Genomic DNA, 22148 nt, shown 5'->3' with positions numbered 1-22148 from the left:
GCATTGTGAAATCTGCACTCTGCCCCTTTAAGAGGCTTGTCTCTGCAAAACAGAAAAGGGAAACAAGGAAGTACACCGTGAGCGTGCAGAAATGACAGTGGGTATGTCTGTGTATAAAGTCACAGACAAGAGCAGGTGGGGGTGCTATATACACAGACTAGATAAGTAAGCAGGTCAGTATACTTCTCCCTGGAACGGTCCAACAGTAGCACTGAATCTTCAGTCAGTCATATGGTATGTATCTGGCGATCTAGGAACCACCACTGAACTAAACTGCTGGCTATACCCTGCAGAACATGAGGGCACAGCTGATAATTAATCTTATATTTCCTAAGGGAACGCTGTGTTGAACCCAAACATACAAATCCTCTGTATGTCTGGGCAACTTTCTTCCAAGCATATATATATATATATTCTATGCATGCTGTTGTATATCTCCTAATTTGTGTTGTACCTGTAAACTTCTATCTTCTTAGGCAAATTTCTTTATACAATCTGCATCAGTGCTGTGCTATTTCTTAAAATGTAAGCTTAAGTTCACCTACAATTCACACTCCTGTTCTCCTTCCCACCCTTATATACCAGGCAGAACATGAGGGCACAGCTTACTATGTGAATGGCACAATTCTTCCATGCATACTGTATTTACATACATTCATATGAGAGGAAACTGCAATAATGCTTGGCTGAATTGATGTGTCCCTGTAGATTGCAGTACAACAGCATAGTGTGTTTAAAACCACTAGGGATTCTGTTCAATAACGAATAACCAATTGATAAGTTATGTTTTAGTATCACAAGAATTTGGGCACCCCTTAGTGATTTACCTAATACCCTGGACTGGTGCTCCCCCTCCTCAAAAAATGCACTGGCGTGGGGTACATTTCCTGTGGATACCCCCAGTGATTCTACATTTTCCTTCAAATAACAAGAAGCCTTGGTTTACGGCTGAATCATCACTGAAAGACAAATTGCTGCCATATTCCAATATGCCTGATCTTGATTTTGTAATTCCTGTTTCCTGCTAGTGCCACAGTACAGTATTGTTTCTATTATTCCAGTAACCAGTGATGGGAAGTTTGTGACTCTTTGGCTGTTGTCGAACTGCTATAGCAAGCATCAGCCAACAGCTAAGATCTATATAAGAAGACCAGTGAGAGTAAATCAACATCTGCAATACCACAGGTTAGTTATCCATACACTAATTATGGTGATTTTGCAATGGAATGAAATGTGGGGCAGAGTAATCTAATGAAAGATAATGGGACCAACATGACTTAAATAAAATTTGCAGCTGTACCTAGTCCTGTGTTATGCGCAGTAACGTAACTAGAGGGGTGTGGGCCCTGGCCCGCTCGCACCCCCTGCTCCCCCGGTAGTTCCTCCACTGGTTATGCGTGTAAGGAGGAAAAAAATTACAAAACTGAGAAAAAATGTGCGAAACAAATTAAAGTCAGTGGGCGTTTTTTCTTATGGTGACTTTTTTCTCCAAATGCATTAAAGTCAAAGGGCATTTTATCTTATGGGCATTTTTTGCTGCAAATTGTCCGTGGTGAATTTTCGCTGTAGTTTAGTGAAAAAATTTGCAAATGACGAAATTCACAATTTCGCTGTGTATCCATGGCTGGTGAATAAATTTGCTCATCGCTAGTTACATGTGCACTTTCCATATTAATGGAAGCTAGAAGATAATCATTGATTCAATCTTATGACATTATCTGCAAGAGTAGGGCTAGTCTTACCATAACAGCAGCATGATCTTTCAAGATGACGTCCTAACTGAAGATCTGCTGTTTTTGCATGCATGGACTGACCAATCTTTTCTACAGAAGGTTTCCAAGATATGATTATTATGTTATGAAGGTTATGATTGATTGTATCTTTCATGATACATCAGACTATATGCCAAATGGTCATCCTTATTTCCATTTGTATGACTATATCTGTATGCGCATGGCCACTTTAAGATTTGAGGGCTCACTTATAAATGCAAACACAAGTGCACATTAGGCAAGAACAGGCCACCCACATTTTACTACAAGACGTTTTTTTTGGGGGGGGTACTCATGTTAAGTACTGGTGTGGATATGTATATACAAAGAAGTAAAACTGAACAAATGTAGTCAAAGTATAGGGTGACATATCAGTCACAACAGTTAATGTGAAAACAGCTGACATTGAAACACTTTTTTTCTCCAGCATTTACAACTTTTAGGAAACATATCATCTATGAATGCTCCTGGTAAGGCAAAATAGATGGATGCTGTGCCCCCCCCCCTCCCAATAAAAAAGACTTCGGAGGGGACGGCACACTGCTTCTAATCATGCAGATGCACATGCAGCTCAACAATGTCCCCCACTCCCCTTGCAGCTCACATTGGCGTAGGTAAGACAGTGGCTGGGGAACAGAGTAAGCAAACCCCATGGTCTGGACCCCCTGTTTCTGAGCCCAACAGCGACTGCGGGGTCTGCTTCCACTATAGCGACGCCACTGGATCAGTGTTTGAGTCATCTGCAATCAATTGTTTGTTTTTTTTGTTTGTTTGGGGGGTTTTTCCCACAAGAGGGTTCTTTTTTTTCAGATTCTTTTTATTAAACAAATTATTAAACAAGTTGACAGCATGTAAATACATATGCAGTACCATTTGAAATTGTATATAGAAAAATTGGGACTTAACCCCCCGCCCATATGCCCTGAAGATCTATAATAATGGTAATCACACAGAAAAATAAAAAGGCAATATTTATTCAACACCATGCCATAACACCCTAATTAAAACAACTTAAAAACAAGCAGTGCTGCGTGTTAGGGGAGGGATCCCTCAAATAGTAAAAGTATGGTCCCAGATACTGATGATGTAAATCAATTGTGTGGGAAACTAAATGTGACCGTGTTAGGTACTAAATGTACCATTGGCAAATAAAGCAAAAAGGTCGAGCATGCCTGTACGAAATTGGAGTCTCTGTGAATGCTTCAATGATAGTGTAAGGGCAGACAGCCTGAGTAGATGTACCGTAATTATATCATTTAGCAGTCACAAGTGAATTGAATCCCAAAGTCTATGATGCGCACCATCCCAAACTGTGTGTGGATCCAAGGTTCCAGACTTAATTAGCACCCTCGGTGCCCTTATAGCAGTATTTAACTTGTATACAACAACAATTTTTGTATATACAATTTCAATTGCCTGTTTTGTGGACACCCCAACCCATTTAGTCCAATATCATTACCATTATTGTTTGTTGGTATCTACACCCCGCTTGAGAAATGTTGTTGTTATTTATATACAGTACCATGTTAACAAGAGGGTTCTTGCAAGAAATAAGAAAAAATTGCCAGGTTTTAGATAAATGTTGTCTTTTTTAAAAACAAAAGCAATCCATTGCAGAAAATGCGAGTGAGCTCATTCTGCAATCTTTTCCAGTACCAAGGCCATTTTTGCGGTTGCCTTAGGCAACCCGGCCGGCTACCTCTCTCTCACCTCCTTGTGCGCATAAGAAAATGAGTGCATACAAAGAAGTGCGCATGTATGAAAGATAGTTCGTAATCATGTTGCCTACAGGGGCTAGGAAAACAATTGGGAAACTAGGTCTAGGGGAACTAGGCAACAGAAGAGCCCAAACCCCCAACTTTGCTCCCTAGGCACGTGCCTCTTCTGCCTACCCATAGTTCTGGCCCTGATCATTTTGCCTGAACAGGAGCATCAGCAGATGATAAATCAGCCCCTATGTCTGACACTTTTATTTTGTTTTTGCAGCATTTGATGTTGATTTAATCTTGATGCAAACATACAGTAACTCTGCCAAAGTATTAATGACTGAGCTGCATCTTGAATACAGGGTATATGTAATACCATAGAAGCATTTCAAGGTTCTTCCATGTAAATACAATCTATCAAGCTATCAGTGATACTTTGATTCAGTTCAGTTTCAGGTTGTTCCAGGCAAGGAATATGAAGTATAAAAAGTAAGTAAGATCAGAGCCAATTAAGCTATTTCAATTACCATTGTGAGTTCACAGTTTAATGGAAGCTGAACTAGCAACTGGTTTATTGTTCTTTATATTCCTCTAGATCAGGAATGAGCAAATGGAACAAAGTGTTCAGGGAATATTAATCCCATTACCTGATAGGCCGTGTTTTAGCTGCCATCTAACGCTCAGCCTGCCTATTGATGCTGCATTGATTGGCTCAGGTTTGTTAGCCCTATCTGGATGCCCTAAAAAATCTGAATAACAAATTATTTCCTTCATATCTCATAGGGTCTTGAGCTACTACATCACTGGAAAATGCAGAGCACCCCTAATTACTTATGGGAGTTGGATGATTTATTGGGACAAGGAGCCACCGCCAGTGTGTACAAGGCACGGAATAAGGTGAGAATGTAATAGATTGCATTGCAGCAATATTGTAGATTACTGTAGATTTAGGCTAAGCAGACTAAATTTTAATTGTACCCTGGAAAGCAGTAAGCCATACAATGTTTAGTATTCCCTTAATGTTCTGTGTAATGTCTCAAATTTTTTCACTGTTTTACAGATTTCAGGACAATGTCACATGGGTAGATTCACACTATTTTGCAGCCTGAGCGATTTCCAGCATAGTTGACGAGTACTCACTGCTGCGTTTTCAAGTGACAATATTCTGGCACATGAGTACACTAGACAAGGTCCAGGCAATTATCATTAAAGTCAATGGAGGGGCTATTTGACAATCATCTAGCAAACTGGAAATGACTCTGGTGGCAAAATACTAGGACTCTCCTTGTATGTCTTAGCACTAAAAAGAAACTAGGGATGCACCAAATCCACTATTTTGGATTCAGCCGAACCCCCGAATCCTTCTGTCCAGCCGAACTGAACCGAATCCTAATTTGCAATATGCAAATTAGGGGTGGGAAGGGGGAAACATTTTTTACTTCCTTGTTTTGTGACAAAAAGTCACGCGATTTCCCTCCCCGACCCTAATTAGTATTCGGATTCAGTTTGGCTGAGCAGAACGATTCTGCCAAATCAGAATCCTACTGAAAAAGGCTGAATCCTGCCCGAATCCTGAACCGAATCTTGGATTCGGACGCATAAATAGAGGGGACAGAGTGGACCTGGGCAGGTTCGGTCTGGGAGAGGGCAGTTTAGGGCAGGTTAGGGTCAGGTGTGGGTCGAAGGAAACTCTAAGGGGCAGATTCACTAACTTCGAGTGAAGGATTCGAATGAAAAAAATTCGAATTTCGAAGTATTTTTTGGGTACTTCGACCATCGAATTGGTTAAATTCGTTCGAATTCGAACGAAATCGAACGATTCGAAGTAAAAATCGTTCGACTATTCGACCATTCGATAGTCAAAGTACTTTCCCTTTAAAAAAAACTTCGACCCCCTACTTCGGCAGATAAAACCTACCGAAGTCAATGTTAGCCTATGGGGAAGGTCCCCATAGGCTTGCTAACCTTTTTTTGATCGAAGGATTTTCCTTCGATCGTTGGATTAAAATCCTTCGAATCGTTCGATTCGCAGGATTTAATCGTTCGATCGAACGAAAAATCCTTCGATCGATCGATCGCAGGATTAGCGCTAAATCCTTCGACTTCGATATTCGAAGTCGAAGGATTTCAATTCGAGGGTCGAATTTCGAAGTATTTTTAACTTCGAAATTCGACCCTTAGTGAATCTGCCCCTAATTGTTACCTCTCTAAGAGTGCTTTCAAATCCATTGTTTCCAGTGGTGGGATGGGAAAAAAGTACACAAAGTTATACCATATTTCTTTTAAGTCACCTTAGTGCAGTATTTGTAATTAGATGCTGTTATATAAGGTTCTTAACCATACCAAATCTTGCCTTTAAAACCATTACTAAATAACATATAGATCTCTACGAGCCTTAAAGCTTGGATGACTGTACAAGCAAAATCTCCCTAAAATATTGGGGGAATTTCACAACTAGGACAGTGGACAGTAGGCAACTTTAATTATTTTTGGTAACACAGACACTATGAATCATGTATTTTTGTTAGTTTGTTTTACATGCATCTAGTTGCTACCTTGTTTAATAAATACATTTAATTTAAAAACAAAAAAAATATAACTGAAATTAAATTATTAGTGGGTCATTAGTTGTATTGTATTACTTATTGAAGAAACGGGGTTTGGTAGAAGTTGCTATAACAGTCAGTATAAGAGTGGATTTTTCTCTTCCATACAAATCAACAACTTTCACTTAATATACTTCTCTTAACATGACTGTGGGTGCTTCTAACTTGTGTATCAGTATGGGTAGCATTGAGTCAGCGAATGGTTGTTTATAACAGCAGTACAGCCTGAATGTAGCACAACAGTTCAAGTATGCTGTGGCTTGTTGTATTTAATGTGCTGAATTTGTTATAATTTTTATTTTAAATTGTAATGGATCATGAGAAAAACTGTCATACACTGCAAAACTGACCTTATCGTAAATGACACATACGGGGCAGACTAGAACTATAAAGAGATGTAAGAAGAACTGATAAATATGAGACAACCCATTTTTCACAGAACTGCTGCAGCCCTGCCACTATTTCTTATAGAACCAATTTCTTTGGAAAAATACATCCTAGGAAGCATTATAAAAAATGACCCATACATTGTTATTAGCATCTCCTACTTGCAGTACCTCTGCTTTTCAGAGAATTTGTTCACTACCTTTTACGGAAAGCAGAGAGATTTTAAGTACCAGAAACCATCACTTCACAATGGAGAAGATGAGGGAAAGTTTGTATGACTTTGCTAGTATAAAGTGGGTTAGGGATTGATGCCTACGAGTCAAAGAAAGACTATCTTGGGTTCCTTTCAATCTGTGGAATTGATTAAGTCTGTTTAAAAAACATATATATTTATTTTTGGAAGTTCCGAACAGTCTGCTGCTTGCCTGGTGCTAGGGTTCGGCATGTGGTGGAACGAGTTGACAGATTATTGGGAGGGGCTGGGGAAGACCCAGCGGTCTTGGTACACATAGGTACCAATGACAAAGTTAGAGGAGGTGGTGAAGTCCTCAAAAATGATTTTAAAAAACTAGGTTCAAAGCTGAGGGCGAGGACTTCCAAGGTAATTTTCTCAGAGATATTACCTGAGCCACGAGCAACGCTAAGGAGACAGCGGGAGCGTAGGGAGATTAATGCGTGGCTAAAAGATTGGTGTAGGGAGGAGGGTTTTGGGTTTTTGGAGAACTGGGCTGATTTTTCAGTCGGCTACAGGCTCTTTGCTAGGGATGGGCTGCACCTCAATGATGATGGGGCAGCTGTTTTGGGAGAGAAGATGGCTAGAGGGTTGGAGGAGATTTTAAACTAGGTGTGGGGGGGGAGGGTTCAGTAAAAGATTCAGTGGTAGACAGGTTAGATGAGATAGTGGGCAAAGAAAGGGAAAATGGGGGAGGAGATTTGGCTAGGGATACTGTTAAGGATAGGGAGGACCACATGTCATATGTTCAATATGGTGCGAGTATTAAATGTATGTTTACAAATGCAAGAAGTCTGACTGGTAAAATGGGAGAGCTGGAGCTGCTGGTGATGGAAGGAAAATATGATGTGATTGGTGTGGCCGAAACATGGCTGAATGAGTCGCATGACTGGGCAGTAAATATCAGTGGCTATACTTTGTTTCGGAGGGACAGAGGCAATAGAAAAGGAGGAGGGGTATGTCTGTATGTTAGGCAGGATTTAAAAGCTCATATAAAGGAGGAGGTTATGTTAGAAAATGAGGGGCCAGAAGTCGTATGGGGTAGTTCTTCACCAATTGTAAAGAATCCAGCAAATTAATTGTAGGAGTATGCTATAGACCCCCTAATGTAAGTGAGGAGGAAGAGACAAAGCTCCTAATGCAAATAGAAAAGGCTGCTAGTTTAGGTAAAGTAATGATAATGGGGGATTTTAATTACCCAGATATTGACTGGAGCAACGGTACTGCTAGATCAGTTAATGGGAGCAAGTTTATAAACTTATTGCACGACAATTTTTTAGCACAGGTTGTTGAGGAGCCTACCAGAAAAAATGCTATTCTTGATTTAGTGATCTCAAATGACCCAGAACTTATAGCAAATGTGCAAGTCATTGAACCCCTGGGTAATAGTGACCATAATGTTATATCATTTAATGTCTGGTGCAAAAAACAAAAATATACTGGGGCAACAAAAACCATGAATTTTGCCAAAGCTAATTTTAGTGCCTTGAGGGCTGCCCTACAGAGCATTGATTGGGGCATTAGGTTTTCAGCTAAAAACACAGAACAGAAATGGTTGTCCTTTAAAATGATATTAAATCATTACTGTTCTCAATTTATTCCCTTAAGGACTAAACGTAGAAGCTCTAAGAATCATCCTGTGTGGCTTAATACAGAGGTAAAGATGTTAATGGGAAAGAAGAGAAAGGCATTTAAAAACTACAAATCTGTAGGGACAGAAGCTGCATTTAATGAATATAAACACTGTAATAAATGTTGTAAATCAGCAATCCGGAAGGCTAAGAAAAGAAATGAAGAGTTAATTGCGGTGGAGGTGAAAACTAACCCTAAAAAGTTTTTAAATATATTAATAGTAAAAAGATGCAGGTTGAGAGTGTTGCTCCATTAAATAATGGTATCAGTATGGTTGTAACAGATACAGATAAGGCAAATGTGTTAAATCAGTTCTTTTCTTCAGTGTATACAATAGAGGAGTCTGGGTTCACAGGCTCACTTAATAACTGCACGAATGGTTCAGCTCAATCTAGTCAGTGGCTGACTCAGGATATGATTCAAAAAGCCTTAATACAAATTAATGTAAACAAGGCTCCAGGGCCTGATGGCATACACCCCCGGGTTCTAAGAGAGCTTAGTTCAGTTTTAGACCAGCCCTTATTTCTGATTTTCTCAGATTCACTGTCATCTGGTATGGTGCCTATGGATTGGAGAAAAGCTGATGTTATTCCAATATTTAAAAAGGGATTACGATCTCAGCCTGGCAATTATAGGCCAGTAAGCTTGACATCTGTGGTGGGCAAATTATTTGAAGGCTTGTTAAGGGATCACATACAAAATTTTGTCCTAATGAATGGCATTATGAGCAACAATCAGCATGGCTTTATGAAGGATAGGTCATGTCAGACGAATTTGATTGCATTTTATGATGTGGTAAGTAAGATTCTGGATAGTGGGGGGGCAGTAGATGTGATCTATTTGGATTTTGCCAAAGCGTTTGATACTGTGCCCCACAAACGACTGCTTTCTAAACTAAGGTCTGTTGGGCTTAATGAAGTCGTTTGCACATGGATAGGAAACTGGCTACAGGATCGGGTACAGAGGGTGGTTGTTAATGGGACATTCTCTACTTGGAGTAAGGTTCTTAGTGGGGTCCCCCAGGGCTCAGTATTGGGTCCACTTTTATTTAACTTGTTCATTAATGACTTAGGGGAGGGTGTTGTAAGTAATGTATCAGTGTTTGCAGATGACACAAAATTATCCAGCCCAATTAATTCCATCCAGGATGTGGCATCCTTGCAACAGGATCTTGACAAACTGGCAATCTGGGCAGCTAAGTGGCAAATGAGATTCAATGTTGATAAATGTAAAGTCATGCACCTGGGATGTAAAAATATCCAAGCCACTTATACCCTAAATGGGACTGCACTAGGCAAATCCATTATGGAAAAGGACCTTGGAGTCCTTGTAGATGATAAACTTGGCTGTAGCAAGCAATGCCAGTCAGCAGCATCAAGGGCAAATAAGGTCTTGAGCTGTATTAAAAGGGGCATAGAGTCACGGGAGGAGGGGGTCATTCTTCCACTGTATAGAGCACTTGTAAGGCCCCATCTAGAATATGCTGTACAGTTTTGGTCTCCATCACTCAAACAGGACATTATTGTATTAGAGAGGGTACAGAGAAGAGCAACTAAGCTGGTAAAAGGTATTGAAAATCTTAGCTATGAGGAAAGACTGGCCAAATTGGGGATGTTCACGCTGGAGAAGAGGCGCTTAAGGGGTGATATGATGACTATGTATAAATATATAAAGGGATCATATAACAATCTCTCTAATGCTTTATTTACCAGTAGGTCTTTCCAGCTGACACGAGGTCACCCATTCCGATTAGAAGAAAAGAGGTTCCGCCTAAATATTCGGAAGGGGTTTTTTACAGTGAGAGCTGTGAAGATGTGGAATTCTCTCCCTGAATCAGTTGTACAGGCTGATACATTAGATAGCTTTAAGAAGGGGTTGGATGGCTTTTTAGCAAGTAAGGGAATACAGGGTTATGGGAAATAGCTCATAGTCCAAGTTGATCCAGGGACTAATCCGATTGCCATTTTGGAGTCAGGAAGGAATTTTTCCCCCTCTAAGGCAAATTGGAGAGGCTTCAGATGGGTTTTTTGCCTTCCTCTGGATCAACTGGCAGATAGGTAGTTAATAAACAAAAAAAAAAAAAAGGTTGAACTCGATGGACATGTGTCTTTTTTCAACCTTACTTACTATGTTACTATGTTACTATGTTCAGATAGTGTTTATGCACCTTTTCAACATTAGCTAAACTGAATAAGCTCTGGTAAAAAGTGTGGGTGATAACATTCTTTGTTTCCCTTTAAAGGGCACCTGTTATGATAAAATATTTTCCATTACCAAAGATGGGTACATATTTGTGCAGCAGGAGTACGTTAGCATTAGAAACGGACAGGTTAAGAAGGGACAGTCAGGTTGGCAAAACTGGTTCAGGAACTTCAAATAACAATTACTTACAAAAGCAGAACTATCAGCGAAAAACGATCAACATGACCTATAGGTAACTTTTAATGTAGATAAAGGACATTTTTAGTGTCAGTATCACTTTAAAAGAAAAAAACTTCTGTTACCCCCAACCGGAGTGCAGACTCTATTAGCCCTCACCTTTGGTGGGGGAAAATATTTTAGGGCAACAGGTGCTCTTTTAGCATCAACGGAATATCCTAACTAGCAGTAGTATCAGTTTAAGAACAGCAGGATCAGTATACACTTGTTTAAAATCTAGGTTCTTGAGCTGATTGTCTAGATGTGACTGCTCCTAATAGTTGCTAATGCTATTCAACTTTGTTCTTACAGAAATCTGGAGAAGAAGTGGCTGTAAAGGTGTTCAATAACCTCAGCTACTTGCGGCCTCTAGATGTGCAGATGAGAGAATTTGAGATGCTGAGAAAGCTCAAACATGTCAATATAGTCAAGCTCTTCACTGTGGAGGAGACTGTGAGTGACTGAAATACTCTTGTGTGGTCAAAATCAGTGCTTGGAAAGAGTTGTTTTACAATATAGTTATTTTAGTTTTATTATATTATATAAATGATTTAAAAAAAATGTACAGTAAATTAAACTCAGTTGTTTTTAATTATTATTTTATCATTATTTTAATGTTTCAACTCTTTTGTAGAGCTATCATCTAGGGTGGCAATGCACTTCAAACAAGCAAGTGTGCATACCCATTAGTAAACACAGGAACCCTCTGCAGTTCTACAAAATTGAACAGTGTCTCTACTTCTAGTGTTTCAAGGGCTCAGGGGTTCCACTATCATTTGCTATCATAAATGTTGCCTGTATGTATAATAAAGCACTACATGGATATGCAGTGCTGTACAATCTTACAATGTAGAAAAGTACACACAGGGAGCGTGTGCATTATAATAAGTATAAATATAATGCATTCAATATAATAAGTATAAATATACAGAGATTTTTGCCATGTGTTAAGAGACACAGTAGAAGGAGCTCCAGCCCTGTTCAATTTACAATTTAAGTTTATAAGGATGACGTAAAACTGTTTAAGAATAGGCATACTGTACAAAATGTGCATGTCTAGAAAATGACCTACAAATAGCTTCTCAGTGTGTTGTGTAATAATCTTTTTAGATAGTAGAGCACTTCACTCTCACCAGCATGAGAAATTCATTGAACCCCCATCACCACCACCATATTTTTGTGACTACTAATGAGGGGCCCGCGATGCTTGCCCCCACCTGTCTAGCATCTCATGTTTAATGGGAAAGCCATTGCTGCTTTACTTTTCATGCTAGGAGGTCAAGGTTCCTTCTTTTCATCATTGAATTCTGTAAGTCTAACCCTAATTTATGGGTTGTTATTTTTTTAAACAGTATACAGGTATTGTCATGCAAAAAAAATGATTAGTAATTCTGTCAAAAACTGTCTGGTTTTCTGGTCTTTGTTTCACTGTAATAGTAAGAAGCATAGTGTTGTTGGGCATATTCTGTTCAGAAATGTTCTAGCATATATTTTTCTGTGCTTGTCCCATAAATTGTATTTAGTTTTTAATTTTTTTTAAAGAAAACCATATTCTAGTGTAAATGATTTTGTATGTTTTACAAAATTAATTTAAAGCAATGATATATATTTATTAAGTTAAAATGGAGTAGAAAGAAATTATTTTAATTCTCTCAAACAGGGTGCCATCTATTTTTCCAGAATTACTCCAGCTCTATCCTGATAAATATGACCCTATAACTTTTGTATAGTGTTATGTAGGTCACTAAAATACAACAGGTACTATTTTAAGTATTTGTTTTTCACACAGGGTACAGTGTGTGCTGCCCTTATTATTTTTTTCCGCTCCTTGATCCTAACAATGTTTTTTTTTCTCAAAGGGCAACAGTAAACAGAAGGTTCTTGTTATGGAGTACTGTTCCAGTGGCAGTTTGCTTTCTGTACTTGAGGATCCAGAAAACGCCTATGGCCTATGTGAAACAGAGTTCCTCATTGTGTTGCAGTGTGTTGGTGAGACACTGTGAGAGACCAAATTCTAACATGTTTCATAGTTACATGGTATAAATACATGGTATAAATTTCCAAACTGAGTATGTCCAGTTAATGTATTTGTTGTTTGGATCCCTCAGAATGGATGCTAGTACACACTAACAGATGTGCCAGTATCTGTTATAATTTATATGTTATACAGTAATTGGATGTTGTCAACCAAAAAAAGTTTAATTCAGCTCAAACACATTGTGCAATGAGTATTGCGCAGTACAAGTCATAACCAATTATTTTCCACAGGTGAAACTATTTCCTGCTACTTATGTACCTGTCTACTTCCTTCTAGTCATGGCATTCTAATTTTCTACTTGGCTAGCGTCAGATAGGTGAATAGTATGTGATTCTATATGTTAAAGAAACACTGACACCAAAAAAAATAACCTTTTTTTTATTGTATTTGTCATAACATTGTTTTTGAATGCTATTTATAATTTTGCCATAAAAGTATTAGTGTTATGCTTTTACATTACCTTTCTTACCCCCGTGTTCCTCTAGGAGAGGGCTGCCATATTTGTGCAGCAGTCGTCCGTTAGCATTAGAAACTCTAACTGACAGGCTGAGAAGGGACAGTCAGGTTGCAAAACAGAGAGGTTTAGGAACTTCAAGTAGCAATTACTTACAAAATCAGAACTATCAGCAAATAACGATCAACGTGACCCATAGGCAACTTTTATTGTAGATTAATATTTTGAAAAAAGGGACACAAATTTATCCTTTATAATCAATAGCCTATATAATATTTTAGTGGTTTGTCATCCATTAAACAGTTTGGAAATATTTGCCTCCAATTGGTTACAGTAGCAGGGCAATTGTGCCTTTTATTACAGTCCTCCCATAGATTTCTAAGGGTTATGTCTAATAAAGTGTATTCATTGTCATTTCTTGTGGCAGAGGGCTGCCTGAAGGCCGATTTATTTTAATGAGCCCAGGCAGTGTCAGACTGAACCAGACCAGGCCATAAATATCTGGTTGGCCAAGGTGTCAGTGGGTCCTCCAGATGACCCAACCATTTTGTCTTATACTTATATCTTCATTATTCCTCTTTTCCATATGATAACAAATTGGAGAAACAGAGCCAATGCTAGTCTACTGCCTTGGCAAAATCAGCCTTTAGCACAATCCATATATCTAAATACTTTAGATGATTATATATATATATATAATGTGTGCATCTTATGCTTCTAGTTGCAGGAATGAACCATTTGCGCCAGAACGGTATTGTGCATAGAGATATCAAACCTGGGAACATCATGCGTCTGATTGGAGAGGATGGGCGTAGTATCTACAAACTGACAGACTTCGGTGCTGCTCGAGAGCTTGATGATGACGAGAAGTTCATATCTATTTATGGAACAGAAGAATACTTGGTAGGCATTTGTTGAACACATTTGGAGTTTATTTACAGAAGACTGTAATGGAATGCACTAATATATCATTTAAAGGGAATGTTCAGTTTTACATTAACCTCTAGTTTGTTATAGATGGACCTAATCAAAGGATCAATTTATCATTTTGTGCGTTTTTTTAATTATTAGAATTCCTACTCTGCAACTAAAAATGCAAGGGTTAAGTTTGTTGTTTATTCTTATTTTTTTCTTTCAGGCCCTTTTTTTATACTAACTTGCAAACTACTGCCTGGTTGACCTAACAAGCAGATAGCAGAAATTAAAACACTGAGAGCTGCAGAACAAAAAAAAAAAAGTTCAACCCCCCCAAAAATATAGTAAAACTAATGACTAATTGCAATTTGTCTACTACCACCATACTTGTATAAACAAATGATGATGATGATGATCTCATTTGTTCCCAAAATGTATATTTAAGAGAGAACTACCCATTTATGACTGGTGCTGCATTTTCTATTTCAGACTCATAACTCATATTGTACTTACAATAAATGCATTCCAGACTATGCCACACTCAAAGCAAATCAGTCACTGTTTGTTAGATTCCTTGGCAGGTGGAAACACTTAATGTGAGTTTACTATAGTATACAATATGTACTATGGGGCATATTATTCAAAGTAAATCAGAATCAGATACATTTTATTTAAATCTGCCAGTGACATTGCCTCCACAGTGCTTCAGGTTATCTTGAAAAACATGTTCCAGTCTTATGTCAGTTACCAAGATAAATTGTGAAGAGAATCTGTAGGCATTCCTCACTAACTGATGTCATGCTGCTTATACAGGAAACTGCTTTGGATATTCTTTCTCATGGTTCATCATGGTTATTGACATAGGTATTTCTGGTGAAAAATTCCAATACACCATTTTGTTCATGCAGGTAACAGAATGCATTTACCCATAACTCTCCATAAAAATAGTTGGGCTTTGAGTTTTCCATTTTACGATCAGTATCTAGCCTGGCTTCTTCAACTGGGTTACAGTTGACTGTGGTGTATAGACTGCCTGAGTGATATGATAGTTACCTCTAGCATGCAATCAAAGATTTGCTTTCATCATTTTGGACTGATTAAAGTTGACAGCAGATTAGTTGCTGATTCATTCAAAATGTGCAGTGTTCTTAAATAAATACAAGCTCTTTGTTGTGCTGAAGGTGTCTTTTAAAAAGGGGTAGCCTTGGGAATGGCAAGACCCACTATTCATGTTAATAAATACTTTACAAATAATGCGATAAACTGTATTTTGTGAATTAATGGTAAATCTGCCTTGTTTTCTCATTCAGCATCCAGATATCTACGAGAGAGCGGTCCTAAAGAAACCCCAACAGAAGGCTTATGGGGTCACCGTTGATTTGTGGAGTATTGGAGTAACTTTTTACCATGCAGCCTGTGGCAGCCTCCCATTCATCCCATATGGAGGTCCTCGCCGGAACAAAGAGATAATGTGAGTGTTCAGTTTGAATGGTAATAGAGTAACTGGGAAAGAAGTTTTAGTGGGAAAACAGGAAATTTAAATATTCTGAACACAATTATTAAATGCTTCCATATAAAAGAATTCCTACTAAGAGAGCACATATCTTTCACTGAAGGCAGCAACTGTAGTACATCAATATAATGACGCAGCTAGGAATGCATTCACCTTGTTCTCTTGGGGAATGAAGCTTTTAGTGTTATAAGGACTTGTGCTTTTATTAATTGTGAAATGCTAAGTAATACATATTAGTGTAAATGCAAGCAAATAAAGTACTTTTGAGTTATTTACTACAGGGCAGGATGCAAAATGCCAAAAAACTGGGCACAGTGCTGTATTCATGAGGGATGGGCAGGGATGTTCTGCCCCCAGCTTGTCCTCTTACTTGCATATCATTTAGAAAGTCATAGAGTTAAGATGGGTGAAGGCCCCATCAGGACCCTCTACATTTTTGGCTTCTATATTAATAGTATTCTTTCCACAATGTTTTATTGGCAGATTCATCATGTATGCCCGGGTAAAAGCAGTATTATCAAGGCTCATATGGGATCTTTTATTATCCAAATTAACAGTATCTATATCATTTAACAGGCACAAGATAATAACAGAAAAACCATCAACCGCTATTGCAGGTGTGCAGAGGAAGGAGAAGGGACCAATTGAATGGATTTATGAACTGCCCATAAGCTGTCGCCTATCTGTGTAAGGAAGTATCTGCAATCTGATTTCTTCTGTTCGCGAGAAATTGAATTACCGTATATACTCGAGTATAAGCCGAGTTTTTCAGCCCCCAAAATATGCTGAAAAACTCTACCTCGGCTTATACTCGGGTCAAGCGCAAAAACGGTCGCCGGCATCTAAGAATAGTCGCCGGCATCCAAGAATAGTCGCTGGCGTCCAAGAATAGTCGCCGGCGTCCAAGAATAGTCTCCAAGAATATTCGCCGGCATCCAAGAATGGTCGCCGGCATCCAAAAACGAGACGCCGGCACCTCCAATGGGAGCAGAAACCCTCAATTTTTTGATTGAAACTTACCAAAAGCTGCTGCATTTTTCACCCTCGGCTTATACTCGAGTCAATAAGCTTTCCCAGTTTTTGGAGGTAAAATTAGGTACCTCGGCTTATACTCGGGACGGCTTATACTCGAGTATATACGGTATGCTTCCCCTGCCTCTTCTCTTGGATGCTTCTTTGCTTTTCCTTGTTTCAGAACATTGCCATAAAACAGCAGATATGTTAGTGATAACTAGTGCATGGTGCAATCTGTCATATTCCACACTCTTTAGTTGTTAATGAAATTATATTCAATTGGTAATGCATTACAAAATAAAATAACTAGGTGGTATTAATCCTTCCTACCTTGTTCCGCAGAGGGTTAAAGATCCACCTGGAAAATATACTTCCCAATATTCTTGAAGCTGATCAAGAAAAGTGCTGGGGTTTTGACAAATTCTTTGAAGAATCCAACAATATATTGGAGCGGCTTGTTGTTCATGTGTTCTCACTGCCTCATACCACTATGCACTTGGTCTATGTACATGCTTGTAGCAGGCAAGTAGCCCACCCCTAATAGCAGAAAGACCCCAAACACACAACCAATCACTTTACATGCACAGCATAAAGAAATCTAAATGTATATATACATATTTTTTTTGTTTGTTTTCTTTTAAACTCAACTGTGTGATTCCAAAATCAGTTAAATGAGGTTTGCTCACTTGAGAGAGACTGAGAACTTCTGGCCCGTAAGATTTAAGGTGCAAATATTTTAATATATACATTTTATGGTGTTTCCTTTAGATGCTCCAAATATAAGGCCTCATCAAGATATAATGGCTCATGAACAATGACCTATGCAGTATGTAAAGTGCAAAAAAGTGCATTTTGCCTACTGCATGGGGGCATTGTGCAAATATCCACAGGTCTCTGCCTAATACAGTTCTGACTGCAGTAGTTAGAGCTGTATTATTGAATGGTAGGCAGGGGAGGCATATAGGTAACCAATTAGCAATAAGATTTAACAAGTTAGAAAACAAAAGCAAAGATCTGAATGGTTGCTATAGGCAACATCTCTGGATCTCTGCATTTTTAATTTCAGGCTAGAAAGAGCAAAATAATAACTGCAAAATAAAAACATGAAAGAAGGCCATTTGCTGATTTTCTCATTATTTTACATCATTTATATCATGCTCAAAGTTCATTTTCAAGGTTGCTACTGCTACTACTGGTAATAAGTAGTTTAGTATTGCTTTACTAAAATTATACAAAATTATTTTCAATGTACAATGTTCTTAAATAGATCTAATCTCATGCAGATAACAATCATTCTTTGGGTATATTACTGGCTTTTCCTTTTTTCTCTGCCTTTTTTATGTGATTTCTAAATGTTTCTACTTTGCATGTACCGTGTAGTGTTGTTAACTTCATGGAAGCAGTATTCAGACAAACTGGGGTTGCAATTGAAAACCAGAAGTATTTCTATGAAGGCCACCATTATCCCATGATGCCCTCACTGCAAGTGAAGCACATCAATAGGACTACACAGCAGCACCCATTCATGCTTGTGAGCAGCACGAGTGAGAGTATAGTGGATGCCAGTTACAAAGACCGTAAGTTCTGGGTGTTAAGTCTGTCTGTTTGCACAACTGGAATGAAAACCCCCTTTCTCTTTTTTGTGATTATATTCTCTATGTGACAAAAATAACCTTTTCCTGACTTTTGTAACATTGTATAGATTTTCTTTAATGCAGTTTATATTACTGAACTGCATTATTAACAGATTGCTCATTTCTTAATGTGTTAAAATCTGTTTTCAGCTACCAATGAATTTCCTAGGTTCCTGCCTTCAGTTGATGTAGTTGCTGACTGCTCCATTGCAAAGGTACATGTAACATTAATTGAAAGTGTGTAGTTTAAAGAAGCTAAAATAATTTCATAAAGGTCTCAGCGGACAGATTTTATTTTTTATATATAGTGACATCATATTTGGAATTGGATAGAATTGAATCTAGGAACCCCCCTCTGATGCTGTTATTCAGGGTGTACAAGGGTGTACAGTACATACATACATACCAGTTAGTAACTATTGTGGACCCAGTTGGATGAGCTGAAGAGTAGAAAGTTTCCCTTATCCTGGTAGGCACATGCAAACACAATCAGACAACAAGTTGGCACACAAGTGGTTGCAAGAACCCACCTACTAATAGATAAAGTATATTTCATTTTATATATATATATATATATATATATATATATATATATATATATATATATATATATATATATATATATATATATATATTTGTTGCTTAATTGGGTATTGGAATAGCATGCTTGTCATCCTTATATCATTACAGAATGTTTTAAGTGCTGTATATCAAACGTTACGTGTGTCTCAGACTTTATTCATGTGCCAAGAATTTATACTCCGAGGAACTTACTGGCTCATGTAAGTGGATTTACCAGGTGTTTTGATTGCTACAACTTTTCATGACAAGATTGTGGCAAACCAAAACCTTTTTGACATTATTATTTTAATAATAGTAGTATTGTAAATGTAACTGAAGTGACCTGCAGTTGTGGCTAGTGCAGAACTATCATTGTATCTTATTCACTCTGTATGTTTTTATATTATATTCCGCTTAAAAATGCTTGTTTATTTCCTGGCTTACACGTTTATGTTGTACATGGCTGAATTTGTTGGCCCTTTGACACTGTCCGCTTCTCGCCTTGAGAATCATTCTTTTGAATGGGAAGTGGTGGTGGGCAGGGAAGAAGTTTGACTGCTGCTATGTGCTATCTGATAATGTTTTCATAAGCAGTGACATAACTAGATGTTATTGGGCCCCACAGCAAATTAATTTTAGGGCCCCCTAAATAGCCAGAGGTTTTCGGTTTAACCAATATATATTGAAATGCGCTTGCTATTACTGTCCATGTCATCTTAATTAGAATGAAATATTTTAATATTCAATCTAACATTTGCTTTCAATGGACTCTCTACAGTGAGAATACAACAACAGAATGCCACCGGATCCTTGAAAAGAAATCAGCCATGGCTTCTCTGCTTAACTGTACGATCAGCACAGATAATAGGATCACAAAACTGTAAGGGGTGAAGTATTCTCTCTGTAGGAAACAAAATCAACATTTCATTCATATTCATTTTGTTTCCTTATTAACCAGATTGTACCTATTAGCTATTATGGCAAGTTCCCCAATGAACTATCAATGTCACATATTTTAGTGCAGGGAAGAACTGGCCTTTCAAGAATGATAAACAGTAGTTACGTATGACTATGAAGATTTTCATTCATCCAGGTCATGGTATATCTAGTATAGGTAAATATAAAAACAACTGGACTTGCTGAGTAATCAATGAAGACGTTTCACTACTCATCAGAGCAGCTTCTTAACTTCAATTGACTGGTGTGGGAAATTCTCGGCATATAAACTCTTCCAATAATCCAATCACAATGGCACATTGTAACTCTTCAAAGAGGTGACATCTGAAGAAATTCACAGAGGTGTTGATTCTCTTTCTAGGAGTTGCATGACACATTGAATAATCATATCACAGAAACTACACAGAATCAACACCTCTGTGAATTTCTTCAGATGTCACCTCTTTGAAGAGTTACAATGTGCCATTGTGATTGGATTAGTGGAAGAGTTTATATGCCGAGAATTTCCCACACCAGTCAGTTGAATTGAAGAAGCTGCTCGGATGAGTAGTGAAACGTCTTCATTGATTACTCAGCAAGTAGTTACGTAGTTAATTACAGTTACAGTTAATACTGTAGTTAATTTCTAATTGTAGTTAATTACTGTAGTTAATTACAGTTAATACTGTAGTTAGTTAAATTGGGTTGAAAAAAGACAAGTTCAACCCCTCCAAATGAAAAACCAGCATCCATATAAACGCCCCTCCATACCCTCACATAAATTATATATACCCATATCTATACTAACTATAGAGTTTAGTATCACAATAGCCTTTGATGTTATGTCTGCCCAAGAAATCATCCAAGCCACTCTTAAAAGCATTAACAGAATCAGCCATCACAGCATCACCTCGCAGGGCATTCCATAACCTCACTGTCCTCACTGTGAGAACCTACGTTGCTTTAAATGAAAGTTTTTTTCATCTAGTCTGAAGGGGTGGCCTCTGGTGTGGTGATCTTCTTTATGGGTAAAAAGGTGGGATGGGTTCCAATGCTAGTAAAATACATCCATGTCTCCAAGACATGCAGAAAGCTGTGTAATCATCTAGTGCTAATGCTCTATGTGTTGAATAGCAGCGGGGCTAAACAGAAAGATAAGCAATAAAAAAGAATAATGGTACAATTGAACCTTTATAGATTCTAAGGTTATCAGGGTCAGTGACCTCAACAACCAGATAGCATTTTCAATGACAAGCCAGAAAGGGGCAGTATAGGAAACCTAATAATAAAAAAATGAGAAAAATACGTAAGGAAGACCCACTAGAAAGGTCACATAGACTAGGTCCATTGATAGCATGATTGTCAAACTCACAGGTAAAATTTTGTAAGAGTCCAAAAGGAGGCTGCATGAACAATACAGAAGAAGGTTTATATTATAAGGTGTATACAAAGTTATTTACAATTTTTAATTTAAATTTTGCCTAATTTTATACGGATCATTTCTGCTGTTTTAAGATTTCTAGTGACTTTAATAAAATGAACCCCCCTGTAAGATATATTGGATCTAACTGTCAATGAATATCTGACACCCAACTCCTGCATGAAGTGAGATTAAAGAGAAACAGTTTCTGAGAGAGGGATAGTGAAGATATTTCAGAATTGGTACAGAATATTTCATTTATTATATTATATAAAACTTCTTATTTAAATATGCTGAAGCTTATATTAAATTTTCATTTTCGAGATAGTTCCCCTTAAAGAAAACAGCATGAGAACAGTGTCAGAACAGGTTCAGAGTGACATTTATGTGAGTGAGATTTGCAAGAAGCATTTGGGGTCCACAAAGTAGGAGAGAAAAGGCCCCCAAAACACCTGTTTAATATACTTGCAGTGTGTTAGGGATCAGGTATATTTCAGTGAACTTGAAGATTTCATTTAAAGCTTAATATTCATATATAATCATTTGGACTGATAGGTATAGGTAAGACTGTTTCTTTTATAGTTGTTGCTATTTGTTTGCATTGATTAATATGTGAAGGAATTGCAATACTGCCATCAGTATCAATGCAATTGAGAAAACCAGATGCAAAACACCTTCAAGCAAAAGAAATTAAGAAAAAAAAATACAGCATATTACAAGGTATGGGATCCATTATCCGGAAACCTGAGCGCTTAAAAGTTTGGAAGGAAGGAGAACGTCTGACAGCTTGTGGCAGAGAGTTCCAGAGAAAAGCAGAAGCCAGAGAGAAGTCTTGTAGACGAGAATGGGCAGAAGTGACCAGAGGAGAAGTGAGGCGAAGATCAGAAGCAGAGCGTAGGTTTCGTGAAGG

The 22148-nt window shown here is 38.0% G+C and overlaps 1 protein-coding gene across 2 annotated transcripts in view; it reads left to right on the top strand.

Annotated features, from left to right (window-relative positions):
- The window catches only part of ikbke.L (inhibitor of nuclear factor kappa B kinase subunit epsilon L homeolog), a 34626-nt gene continuing 12478 nt past the window's right edge, over positions 1-22148 (top strand). Inside the window, exons 1-13 of one of the 2 annotated variants that reach the window (XM_018245337.2) lie at positions 1-234; positions 1062-1185; positions 4262-4375; positions 11066-11206; positions 12613-12742; positions 13967-14148; positions 15471-15631; positions 16250-16360; positions 17030-17209; positions 18068-18264; positions 18472-18536; positions 19012-19103; positions 19661-19762. In XM_018245337.2, coding sequence (XP_018100826.1) covers positions 4289-4375; positions 11066-11206; positions 12613-12742; positions 13967-14148; positions 15471-15631; positions 16250-16360; positions 17030-17209; positions 18068-18264; positions 18472-18536; positions 19012-19103; positions 19661-19762 — 1448 coding nt within the window. In that variant the 5' untranslated portion in view covers positions 1-234; positions 1062-1185; positions 4262-4288. 2 annotated transcript variants of the gene reach the window in all.

This window comes from Xenopus laevis, chromosome 2L (assembly GCF_017654675.1).
Source record: "Xenopus laevis strain J_2021 chromosome 2L, Xenopus_laevis_v10.1, whole genome shotgun sequence".
Lineage (NCBI taxonomy): Eukaryota > Metazoa > Chordata > Amphibia > Anura > Pipidae > Xenopus > Xenopus laevis.
The sequence above is the reverse complement of the archived record's forward strand: the minus strand, read 5'-3'. Positions and strand labels throughout refer to the sequence as shown.